Here is a 13,139-nt window from a genome sequence, read left to right as displayed (position 1 = left end):
CCTACCACCAGTTGGTTAGAACAGAGCCCCCCCATTCTTTGTACTAAGGTCCTGATGAATGCCCTGGACCCCCTTTGGCCAATACGGCAGAAACATGTTGACCGCTTACACTACGGTTAGGGGACCCCCTTCCCTGGGGCAAGGCCTTTTAAAGAAAATAATAGTTTTATTAGGGGAAGGGAACTGCACTCCCTAGGCCGATTTCGACCTGAAGGGACCCCATCACCCATGGCTGGGCCTTTTTTTAAAATGTTGTTTTATTGGGGAGGGAGGACATGCTCCCCAGGCCGATTTCGGCCCTAGGGACACCACCCCTAGGCCCCCGCAGTCCCTGCCAGCTCCCCGCCTTCTATGGGAGCCCGCATTACTCTGACAGGGGGTGCTGAAAGGCAGTTCCCTGCCTATTAAGCAAATGTTTTCATCTGTTTCACTGCATGCATATTTGCGTGCAGTAAAACAGACAAAAAACTCATGCATGGCTCCACAAGGGCACAGCCCCCTCTATCCTAGAAGTTAGACCCAGGAAGGTGGCAGTCCCCCAGGGCTGCAGGGAGTGGGGTCGTAGCCACCCGTTATTTTTGAAAAATTGCACCAAGGAGGTGGTGGTCCCTGGAGCTGCAGGGGGCCATGTGGGCCCGCCCACCCGCATTCATTTTATATTTAGCCCCGGGGAGGTGGCGGTCCCCGGAGTGTGGGGGTGACGTGTGGGCACCCCCGCATACATAAAAACCAATGCCCCAGAGAGGTGGCAGTCCCCGTGCTTTGATGAGTCCTAGGAGGGGGGCCCAAGTGCCCCCTCCCATTTCACTGGCATGGCCCCCAGACCTGACCCACTTGGAGGTTAATTAAAAAGAAGCACGGGAGACTGGGCTTGCTTTTTTTAATCAATTTTACAGCGAATTCATGAATGCGATTTTGCTGTATTTTTTTTGGGGGGGGTTAATTCATTTTTTAGCCTGTCGGGGTCCCTTTCAGACTTTTTTTTTAGACCCCTTCTTCTCGGCCCCAGCTTGATGGATCATCACAAAACTTTCCAGACCTAACTTGTGCATTTTATTCAGCAAATTTAATGTCGAATCGTCAACTGGCACCAAAGTTATAGGCAAGTCAAAAATGCTTTTTCTTTGGAAACATGGTCCTAAGTATGAAAATTGCATTTTAAATGTTTAATTATTGGGGTTTGCTTGTACTATAATGCTTTCATTTAGCGCACATCTAATTCGATTTATGGGACTTGCTGAGGAATAATTATTTAAAAATGATTCTGTAACACACAACATGTGTTTTAATCTACTAATGCCTATTTCATAATATTTTTGTTCGGTTTATATGCATTTAAGGATTTAAAAAAATAAGCGAACTGACTCTTGTATTGCATACGAGTAAGTGTCCTTGCTAGTTCAGATATCCAGTAGTGTGATAGGACTATTTATACACTTTTTTTGTGAACAGTAACATAAGAGCTCCAACGGTCAGGGCTATTCCTCAAAGGATTTATTGTGTATTTATCTTCAGTTAAGAAGGCATGTGTACCTATGCCAACACCAATAAAGTCATAGAACATTATGTGCACCAAGGAGTTTGTGGGTGGATAAAATCCAGAAAGCAATCTTTTTAAACAAAGATGAAAGGCACATGGCCATAACAGAGTCGATCATCCAATTAAATTAAACACACAAAACAAAATTAATTTCAAATGGATGAATAGCGAGTATGGACTATTAAATAGCTATCCATCTTGAATTTAAAAAAATAAAAAACAGAAAGAATAAGTCTGTTCAAATCTTCAGATTTGTCTCCTAATATGGAGTGTCTGCCAAAAGTGTCTCACAAAAAGTACTAAAACTGCCACAAAAACATCACATCTATATTAAAAAAAGTTATCATACCTTGCATATTTAAACAATTTGTGCCTAACAAGTAGTTGTCCATTTTGTTGCAAATCCTGGTGGTGTCAAGGCAAGATGGTGTTTCTTAAATTTATTGACAGACTAAAGACTGAATTACTACTACTAAAATATCCAACACTCCCTGATTTAGCAAGCCTTGTGTGATTAAAACAAAAAATTGAGTCATTAAGCTGTACGTGTTATACTCAGCACTTTATCGTGTTTCACTGTCTATTAATGATTTAAAACTTTAACACAACCGGAGTATCTTGCCAATATTCATTACGTTTAAGACCGCTCCATGGTGAAAGTGGATAATGCACTTAGATGGAAATCTCCGAAATCCCCTACAATATTGCAGTGGCTCACAGCAATGGATTGGTGTGGTAAACAGGAAGAATCCATGTACAAGGCTGGGGGTTGCCAAAGTAAACACCATAGGATCTGGGGCAGATGGTGTGATAATTACGGACTGATGGGTGATTGATGCGATGTTTATTAATGGTAAGTTCAGGATCTCACTAATTGTAGCAAAGACGGTGTTGTGCATTAGATGCTTAGGATTACCAGTATTTGGTTTCAATAAAATCAAAGTTGAGCTATAAAAAAGAATTCTAAATATTTCCAACACATCAGAAAAATGTCTACATCTAGGACCCTCCTAAACATACTTCTGATTTTAGCTATACATTCCAAAGAGCCCGTGACTAAATGAATCATTAATTCCCATAGAAACGTTTTCCTGCACTCCATGACCATACTGCACATGAATAAATTGAATACATTCTCCAATTCCCAGAAACTAAAGCTGTTTTCCAATTCTAGGGATGAACCTTAAAACTCAGTGCTATTGCCTACTTTGCATTGTGCTTAGGCTCATCTGCTGTGTCACACTGAGTTGTGTTATATTGATGTGCATGTACACTTAACCGTACAGGAGCAGATAACTTGTTGCGCATCTAAGTTGTAAAGAATGTACAAATATTGTCTTAGTAAAACTGTTATGTATTCCTAGTTGCTCGCTAGCCTTAAGCTCTTTTCGATCAAACCCATTTCTCTCTTCCTGTTTTCTGGTACAGACATGACGCTGGAGTTTCGTGTTATATACTGCATGAGATATGAGGTGTGAATGAAGATTGTCAAAGGCATAGGATTGGGTTAAGCCACATTTTTTAGTATTTGTTATGATGCAAACATTATAAGTCATTATTGTTTGTAGCTGTTAATTACCCTCCCTATAGATGCATAATGGAGGGAGGCAATTTACAATCATTACAGTCTTACGAGGAAGGGCACCAAGGCCATTCGCACTCCACCCCTCAAAAAAATAAGGAGGGCTGCGGCACCCAGCTATTTCCTACCTGAAAAGATTGGAAGAAAATCTCCACCCTCGAGCAGCGCTCCCTCTACCTCTTCAGCAGTAGCCTGTTTATACACCACTGTCTGGGATCACGTCGTTGGGTTTGCTAAGAGAGAAGCCCAATCAACCAAAGAAATAAAAAAGGTTTGTTGCAATTTTCAACTTTTTGTCCGGCTGATGGGTATTCCCTCTCAGCAGACCCAAAGGGAGGAGGCCAGAGAGTCGGGTGTCAACGGGTAGCTCCTGAAGAGGCTGGGGATGCACCACAGGAGAATGGAGCTTTTTGTCGCAGTCACTTCAGGTAAGAGAAAACTCCTGCTCCCGCAGCGCTCCCATCTGGACAGATGTAGGGAACTGGCAGAAGGCTCCCTTTCTGGACCTGTAGCAACAGCTATGGCCCTCAAGAACAGCATTTGGAAGAGCTAGCTGCCTTCCATCCAGGGGGCGAATCAATATTTAAACATGTTATATACGAGAAAGGGGTTACTACATTCACAGAGGTGATCAGAAAGGAAAGAGAATCCTTCAATCTCAAATACTAAAAATTGGTAAACTGAATGTACGAAATCGGATACTAACAAGTGGCGCAGTGCAAACCAATGAACTCAGAAGTAAAATCCTCTTACCTGATTACAAATATTGATGTCAACTCCCGATTTCAAGTAGTCGAGGGCCTTTTCTAAATTCCCGGCTCGGGCAGCTCGCAGGTAGCTTGCATTCGTGTCAGACTAGAAAAAAACATAAGACTGGGAGTCAGGCTGTGGAAATATGCTAACAACATTGATCACTAAAGTATAGTTTATTTAGAGTTCTTTTATAGCTGTTTATAAAATTTAAGCGTGTTGGATGAATACGAATCTCATAGTATAGCCACATTATTCATAGAAGAGCATATATGTTTTCTGTGTTCTAGAAAGCGAAAATGAAATGCAATAATAGGAACCAATTCAACAATAACAAAAAAGAGTCCCTGCCCATCACGTGACATCCTTCTCCGTATTATTAAGGGGTTAATCCATAAAATAGACATTAAAGTCTACAACAACTATCAGGCTAACACAAAAAAATAACTAACAAAGTAGTGTTTGACACCTATTAACCATGTGCTTTAATTACTTGTACTAAGAACCTTAAAAGTGTGACTGTACTTTTGTTTGGTCACTGTAGAGGAAACAAAAAGAATGATTTTAAACTAAGTCAAATGAGTTCAAAAAGGAGGTGCTTCCTTCCTACATAAACCTGAAAAAGGAAGCCAATCATAACATATTGGAAAGGCCATGTACACTGACACTTGTAATGTACATTATTTTCTGTTTTAAAATTCTACTGGAGAAACCTCTCACATAGCGCTTAATGTGGCACTGAAATAGAACTGGGATCTAAAGGGGTGAGGCCTAAGAAGCGTAAAGCAGCCTTGCCCTGGGGTACAAGCAATAATACATTCGATACCAAGACATTACCCAGTGCAATACATTCAAATTAACATTTATAGTTTATATATATATATATATATATATATATATATATATATATATGTATTTTTTTTTCCACTGAAAAAAACAAAGGTTAAACTAACGTTATATTAACTATGAATTATTCCCTAAGGTAAACTATAACTTGCACCCCCAATGCACAGTTTTCTCATCAATAATTTAATTGCAAATGTTTCAGTGATATTATCAATGGTGTCACAGAAGATGCCATGAGTGATGTCACATGTGAGATAATTGACAGCTCATGGCAAGGGTGCGATTTATAGTTACCTTAGGGCACAAGTCATAGTTAATTGAGATAACTATAAGTGGTGAGTTATTATAGGTCGAGGCAACAGTACTGTGTTTTAATCACAAAGTTGAAACCAGTGACACCTGACAAAACAAGTGTCTGCTTCTAGCAAAAAATAACACGCAAGACCAATCGAAAAGTCAGCAGCAGCTGTCATTATGCAGTGAAAAGATAGAAGGCCGCACATTGCCTCTGCTCTGTGTTTATTTTGTAAAAGCTTATCATCAAAACAAAATCAAAGGATGGAAGTGCTGACAGTCGACCCATTGGACTGAATGTATTGGTCGAGGTAAGTCCTATTTTGGGCTGAGCTCGCCGAAATGCTACTTTACACGATATTACATTATTGAAACTGGTTTATTCTTTGCACTATTTCTTTCTACTGCATTCAGTGTTTTGAAACAGCAAACTCAATGTTTATATATGCTATTGTCAACAAAATAATACTATTGATTTTTTGCTACAGCATAACAAGCATCGACTGCCGCCGCAAATAGAAACAAAGATCACATAATTTCCAGCTACTGTACTACAGCAAATCTCAATGCAAATTTGCAGACCCCCAAAGAAACACCACCACCTTGGGTAATTTCTGTAATCTGCCCCTACATGTTAAGCCATTTGTAGCATGAACTCCCTAGAAACCCCAATTTACCATGATCCCAGACTGTGGGCTGGCTAGGCCAGCCTACGGAACTTAGGGCCAGCGGTACGGCGCACAAAACTGCGCATGGCAAATTGCGAGTCTGTTGCAACTCACAATTTGCCAGGCGCTATTTCCCATGTACAACAGCTTGTTTAACACGGTTTGCGATTCCCAATGGGGTCACAAGTTTCAAGGCTCATGAATATTGAGCCTCTCTCAATTTGCGAGCCCATTGGGAATGACAGGCCCTCCCAGGGATGGTGGCCTGCTGGGCTCAGCAGACCACCATGTCTGGGATTTCTTTTAAATAAAGCAGCTTTTTTTTTTTTTTTTTTAAATGCAGCCCGTTTTCAGTAAAGGAAAATGGGCTGCATTTAAAAAAAAAAAAAAAATGAAACGTTTCCGTTTTATATTTTAAGGGTAGGCAGTGGTCCCTGGGATCACTGCCTGCCCTTAAAAAAGATTTGTGGAGCCAATCACAGAGGGGAAGGGGTCCACTGGGGACACCTTCCCATTTGCGACTTCATTACCACCCTCTTGAAAAGGGCGGTAATTTGCAAGTGTTTTGCGACCGCAATAGCGGTCGTAAAACATTCATACATGGCTCTGCAGTCACTATTAGGAAGGAAACGTCCCTTCCCAATAGCGAGCCGCAATACACTATTTTGCGAGTCGCAAATTATTTACGTCTTGCAAAATAGTGTAAGTACATGGCCCAGACTAAAACTGCATGCGCAAACGGGTCGCAAACCTGTTTGCACATGCAATTTTACGTCATAGATCTGGCCCTCGGGCCCTGGAAGTACGGGAATGGGGGTGCTTCAGCACCCCCAAAATACCAATGCTCAAGTTCAGAAGGAGCAATTAAGAAACTCAGGGAGTGTGAAAGGAAATCGGCTCTATGTAGGATGTAATTTGTTTTAACACACAACAAAATTTAAATATCTGTAAATGAACTGTAAAAATATTTCAAAATGTATCCGCAGTTAGGAACGCACAAATGAAGCACTGTTTTTGTAATTCTTAAGTGTGATGGAAACAAACATTTTAACAGAACCATATCAAATCGAGACACGTAAAATAGTGAAGTGCAAATGGTAAAAATCCCACAGATTATCGTGTGTGGGCTACGCTGTTTTATCAGTAAAACTGCATGTCTCTGCAAATTTAGTTAACATTTCAATGGAAATTCTGCTGTCTGTAAAAGCGCGCCACCACACTGTACTTTAGTAATATATTTGCAACAGTGTCTCCAAAATGCACCCCTGGCTACATACTAACACCTAACCACTCTCATGCTGAATTTGCTACACCTGTTCATTGTGTAACGGTTGCATTTTTCCAAATCCCTATGAGTTCAGTGATTTAACAAACATTGACGTCAGCACCCTCAGTATGAACATTGTTTCAGCACCACGGCTCCAGAGGCCCATCATCGACCATTAATAATCAGACCCCCCCCAGGATTTTGCGGCTTTGGGGGGCAAATTTTGTGTCCAAAAAAAGCAAAGTTTGTGGCCCAAAACCTCAAAATTTTCAGTATTTTTGCGGTGGGCAAAATATTTACCTGCCCGAACAATACTGCAGACTTGTGCTTTCAAAGGGTCTGCAGGGCCTGCAGGGGGCACACAAAGGTGTGAGGCGGCCTGCAGGCTAATTGCTCAGGAGGGGGCGAGATGCATTTCAAAGGCAGTTGACAGACAAATTTATCACCTCTGCTGCCTGCCTGTTGCTCACCCTCCCTTTAATGGCTCCGTGGCAGCACTGAGCTAGGAGAGAGGGTGAACGCCAGTTTTTTTTTTTTTTTTTTTGCGGACAGTTCTGCAAAAATCATATTATTTTTACAAAAGCGCCGATTTTGCAATTTTTTTGCAATTCGCGAAATCTTGGGGGGGGGGGGGTGGAGTCTGATTAACCACTTTTAGCTTGTAACTGCAGTGCTATGAGTAGGATGAACAATTATGCAGAATAAAGACGTGCGTTTTATCTTTGTCAGATGCCATATTCAACAAACATACTGAAAGTTCCTAAGAAAGGGATTTCACCTCTTTCTTCAAAATAACTCCTCATATTATGAAATACCCAACGCATGGAAAGTTTGCACCTGCAACACGCAGCCACCGTGTCATATACAGTTTAGTATATATCATGTACCCATGGTTACAAATATTTTTCTACAGAGTCACAGAGCACAATCACCTAAATCATTCTTGGCTGGTCCATGTGAGATGTAAATACGCGCTGAGGCATCAGTGGTAACACAAAATACGGAGATAAATAACGAGACAAAGGCATATCAGCCAAGACTGATGGAACTAAATTAAGGGGAGGCAGGGGCTGTTCCAGCTCCTAAAACAGAGCACCAACATTTTTAACAGTTGTAAACATTTTGGATTTTACAAGCCGGACAACAATCAAAAAGTTTGACTTTTTTATTTTGATGTTCTGCCATCTCGGCTGGAGTACATATTTACTATGTATTTTTCCTTATTGCTTGTTTTCCATTTTTTCCTAAATGCACAAATCAATATTTGTAAAACCCTTGTGCTCATTCATAGCAGTTGGCACTGCTCATTTTTTTTAAGGTGTCGTCTATTGAATGCTTTTAGCAGCCTGTTTTCGAATACTTACTGTGACCAATAACAGTACTTAAAGTGGCTTTTGGGTTAGTGCAATGATTAACACAGGTTGGTTTTCCTGTCACTCTCAGTTGCCCGCTCCTTATTCTTGTTGCAGCTCATCAGTCTTGTGTTTGTCCCTCCCATGGAGCAAACTCTCTTTACCATCTTTTTTGACAGACTGACTTCAATGATTCCACTATATGCTTTTCATACACTAATTTTTAGGTCTCGCCTACGCAGCGCGCAAGCGCTGCTTTGGAGTGACCTCTTGGAATCACTCCGTACTTTTTTGGGAAACTCGTGCCTGTACTGCACTGTTTCCAATGAGCACTCATGCATGTATGGCGTTTACCTTGCAGGAGCGAGCAGCTGCGCCATCTGTTTGCAATTATCGCGCACGCCGCTGCTCGTTCCCGCAAGGTAAACGCTGAACATGATTGAGCCTCAAAGCCGCGCTCCCGTTCCCTACCGTGGCGTTTCCGGCCCCGCTCCACTCAAACCCCCTTGAGTGGTGCCCTTAGCGTCTACAGGCATCTAGACCCCTCCACTCCCTTTGTTACTGCGGCCACAGTGCCCTCCTTATCCATGTGCCAAAGCAAACTTCTGTGAGTATCTCCGTGTTGTGACAACAAGCTCACCTTGGCCCGAGGCCCCCGTAGTGTACAGCGCTTTGGTGCCCCGAGGGACCTTGTTTGCGCTACACAAAAATGAGATTAACAGCCTTGCTCTCTTTTTTCCAAGATTTTCATAATTTATGATAATAATATTCCCCCGTAGCTTCACTGTTGTGATAAACCGTCTCATTTATTCGGCTTTATTAATCTGCGGTTGAGAAAACAACAAGCTGTAAAACCTTCTGCCGTAAAGCGGCCGCAGAACACTTCAGCAGTGAGCACTGCCCTCCGTGTACATCCGACCCACAACGTCAGGCAGAGGCCCCACCCACAGGCGTCTCTAGACGCTCAGCTGGGATGAACTGTGAAGCCGAATTCGAGGGGACAATAACTGACGTCTGAAACAATGGCCCAGCGACCACTGCTTGGTTCGAGAAGGCACCAGATACTGGGAGCTTTCTGGAGGCGCCCCCAGCTCCGCCTCTCAACATTAAGATTACTGAGGCTGGGAGGTGAGAGTGCACCAGCGCCAACTTCTTATTCCAAAACTACCAGTACAAGCAGCAGTGCACCCCCACGTCGCTTTTACAGCATTCTTCAAACCACGCCTTTTACCTAATAGGTCTACAACGACGTGAAACACTGTTCTGAAAATACACTTTGGATTAACGTTTTTAGGGGGTTGTGGGGTGAACAGTGTTTTTGCCCCCTTTTTTCTCAATTATGTGCTGGGAAAGCTTAAGGTAGACCACCTCGCCTGTTTCCCATACCATTACTTTAAGTCTCACTGACCAACACTTTTCTTTGAATTTCATGCACAACTACACCGTTCCCCACAGAAACACACAAAGACATGCACACTACTTCACCAGCTGCACCTACCCAGAATCACCCATCACTCCCACATAACCGCCCTAACACCCAGCCCGGAGTGGGTAGCCTACAGTTTCCCCCTAGTGCCCTACATTCTGCTTGGAAGCACGGGCCATTTTTAGTGGGAAGCGGTTGTACCGGTGAACACCTGCCAAAACACATGGTGCAAAACTGCACAGATGATACAGTGATGTTGCACACTGCAACTCTATGGAAACACCTGTGAATGGGTAGGAAGCCCCAGAGGACAGGGTAGAAACAGGCAGCAAACTATTTGTAGTTCCACCCACAGTTTTGCCTCAGCCCCCCACTGGCTGAGCCTTTCCTGCTGATGCAATGACAGGAGGCCGCAGAAGAACCGAGAGCTTGTAATTTCTCAGGATACATTACTTAGCTGCCAGGATTAGTGCCCAAACTTCTGAAAGTTAGCCCCAAGCAAGGAAGAATTAGAAAGCAAAAAACAGAAAGTGAGTGTGTGTCTTAAGTAACCCCACGTTTTTAGGTCTCACCTACAGAGCGCATGCACTGTGAGACCTAATGTTTACAAATCAGTGGGCATATAACCAACCCACAGCCTACCATTAGTTGTTTTGGTTGTCACTCATTTGAAATCTTTCAATTGATTACCTCCTGTGGACTTCCCTTCCTTTCTAGTGTTAGCTCCTTCCTGGACCACCTGTGTTCTTACTCAACTGCTCTATCTCGTCCTTTTGCAACGCACTATTTTTTTAAAAAAATTTTTTATAAGAGTTTGGGTATTATTCCTAGACGTGCAATGTACTTTCCCACTTTTAACATTGGTATACGGCTCCTTTTTAGATCGAGCTTGGGCAGCGCATGCGCTGCTCTGCGAGGCATGCTGTATTCAGGTAGGGACTTGAAGCTCCACCCACTCTCCAGCCATATTTTTTCATTGGATTGTGTCATTGTCCACTGTAAACTATGGCTGTTTATTGGTCAAAAGGCTTAGTAGTCTCTCCTTACTGCAGTCTTGTCTCATTTTGTAATCTCCCATGGAGACACCCCCTGTTAAGTGTGTTCTTACCCGGTAGGATTTAATTACAGCCTCCGAGAACTATTTTCTCAAATAGCTTTGTCCTGCCTGCTCAAGACATGCTCTCTCCCTATGCTTTTTAAAACAAGCATTGGCACAGCCAAAAGGTCTCGCCTTTGGGACCTTATAAGTGTTTAGTTATCCAGCACAACTTGGTGCAACAACATAAGCTGTTGCATGGCTAAACACTTATAAGGTCCCAAAGGCAAAACCTATTGGCTATGCCAATGCTTGTTTCTTTTGGGTTAACCACACCATAGGAGCACGTGTATTTTTCAGATGTCTCCCTTGTGTACTTTTCTCCTCCAGCACTCTGTGTTGCCGTCTGTCACAGATGTACTTCTCCTACCATGTTGCACTCGGCCTCATGTCCTTCTTCCTATTGCTTTCAGATGCATGTGTGCTTCTCCCCATCCAGATCACATTTCTCTCTCGATCATTGCTTCTACTACCCCTCCTCGGTGTTGCCCCCTCCTTCTTTATCGCCGGTTGCTTCTCCTACCCACTGTGTCCTCAATGTTGCTTTCACCTCTGCATTGATTCCCCCACCTGCAACCTTCCCTGTACCTTCCCTGTTGTTTCCCCGCCCCAGCCTTCTTTGTTGTTTACCCAACCAACCTGCCCTTTTTTCCTCTTCTCCCCACTGTGGCCCTCAGTGTTGCTCCCGGCAACTTCACCGAAATAAAAAAAGATGCATGCATGCTATTTATTTAATTTACTGATCCTAAAAAGTAAATAAAAGAAAAAAAGCTTGTGGCATTTTGTTGGCGCGCATGCGTGGTGTGCACAACTAGGAAATGACGCGATCGCCATGTTATAGCATCTTCTTAACCCCTTCCCTGCTCATGACGGAACCGTTCCGTCATGAGCCACGGTTGGCGTGTGCTCATGACGGAACGGTTCCGTCATGACAATCCTGTCGGCGGCCGCTCCGCCTGCGCGGCGCTGTTTCCCCGCCTGTGCGGGGCGACAACGCAAATGGGCGGAGTCATGACGGAACCGTTCCGTCATGAGCACAGCTCAACTGTGGCTCATGACGGAGCGGCTCCGTCATGAGCACAGGCCCACCGCGCTGCCCCCCTGCCCCCCCCAGCGCTGCAGCGGAATGTCCGCAGCAGCGAAGGGGTTAAACCATGCTGCACACCATCAGGGATATTGTACAACAAGGCTAAAAACCATTGGCAAAGCTAATAAGTCCCAAATGCGAGACCTACTAGCTTTGCCAATGCTTATTTCTTTCAGCACGCCATATGGGAATGCATTTGTTTTCTTGCTCTCTTTTTCATGTGTATATTCTCCCTCATATAGCTGCCCCGGATGCTCTCTGTGTTGTTCTAAGCTCCCCACCACACCAAGCTCATTTGTTGATTCTCCCTCCCACCTAGTATTTTTATTTAATTTTATGTTTCAATCCTCCCACCCCAAAGCTCCTCTGTTGATCTTCCATTGCCTTCAAAATTCACTCCACACTGCTCCCATTGATAGTGATGCTAACTTGCACCATTCCACCCTCCAGCACCTTTCCCCGGCCCACGCTGCCACATTTTAAAAATGGACGGACCATCAGATTTAGTTTGATACCTACTTTCGAACATGTTTGTTTAATTTACCACTCTGAGTTTGCCATCTTCCATGTTGGAATGGTAAATGAAAAATGTTAAAACTTCCTGCCGCGTCATGATGCTTATATGCATGCAATGGTCTTGAGGGGCAGCCGACAAGAGGGAGGTCTGCCCTCGCGTTGATTAGGGAATGGTATAGCCCATTCCTGGTGCGCCAATTTGTGGTCACTTTTGGGCTCCTTATTTGTGTGCCTATACTGCACATATATAAATGCGGCCATTTTATGGTATATATCACCACTTCTAATCGGAGAGGTTCCCCAGTGGCCGTCGTTCACACAATTCTCCTGATTCACCTTTTTTGCATTAGATACGCACAAGCGGTCGGTTTCCCCTACCTTTTCATGGAGGCCTACCATGTGCGCACTGCCATGCGCCTCTTAGAGGAGGAAGGAAGGCTGGATCTCGTGGCACCGAGCACCCTCGGCCCATCATGCTGCAGATGGGATTGCCGCAGCGCTGCTGGCTTGCTTGCCACCGCATGGCAACTGTACTGCCCAAAGTATGCAGGTACGTCAGAGGGACTGCTCCCGTGGTCATAGAGCAGCCCCCAGAGTGGTGCATGCCTAGTGGTGCACTCATAGTGCGGCGTGGCAGCCCGCATGGTCTTTCATGGAAGTGCCAGAGGGTGGTGTTAGGGAGAAGCCAACTGCACTGTCATCTCAATTAGCAGTC

General features: G+C 43.8%; 1 protein-coding gene across 31 annotated transcripts in view; it reads right to left on the bottom strand.

Moving 5' to 3' along the window:
- The window catches only part of ANK3 (ankyrin 3), a 1,906,984-nt gene that overhangs the window by 821,610 nt on the left and 1,072,235 nt on the right, over window positions 1-13,139 (bottom strand). For all 31 annotated transcript variants that reach the window (XM_085608804.1, XM_085608807.1, XM_085608799.1 and 28 more), the window contains one exon: window positions 3,876-3,977. In XM_085608804.1, the coding sequence (XP_085464930.1) occupies window positions 3,876-3,977 (102 nt within the window). The remainder of the gene's footprint in view (window positions 1-3,875; window positions 3,978-13,139) is intronic.

The sequence above is a fragment of the Triturus cristatus genome, chromosome 1_2, assembly GCF_964204655.1.
Source record: "Triturus cristatus chromosome 1_2, aTriCri1.1, whole genome shotgun sequence".
Taxonomy (NCBI): Eukaryota; Metazoa; Chordata; class Amphibia; order Caudata; family Salamandridae; genus Triturus; species Triturus cristatus.
This window is presented reverse-complemented; position numbering and strand designations above follow the sequence as displayed.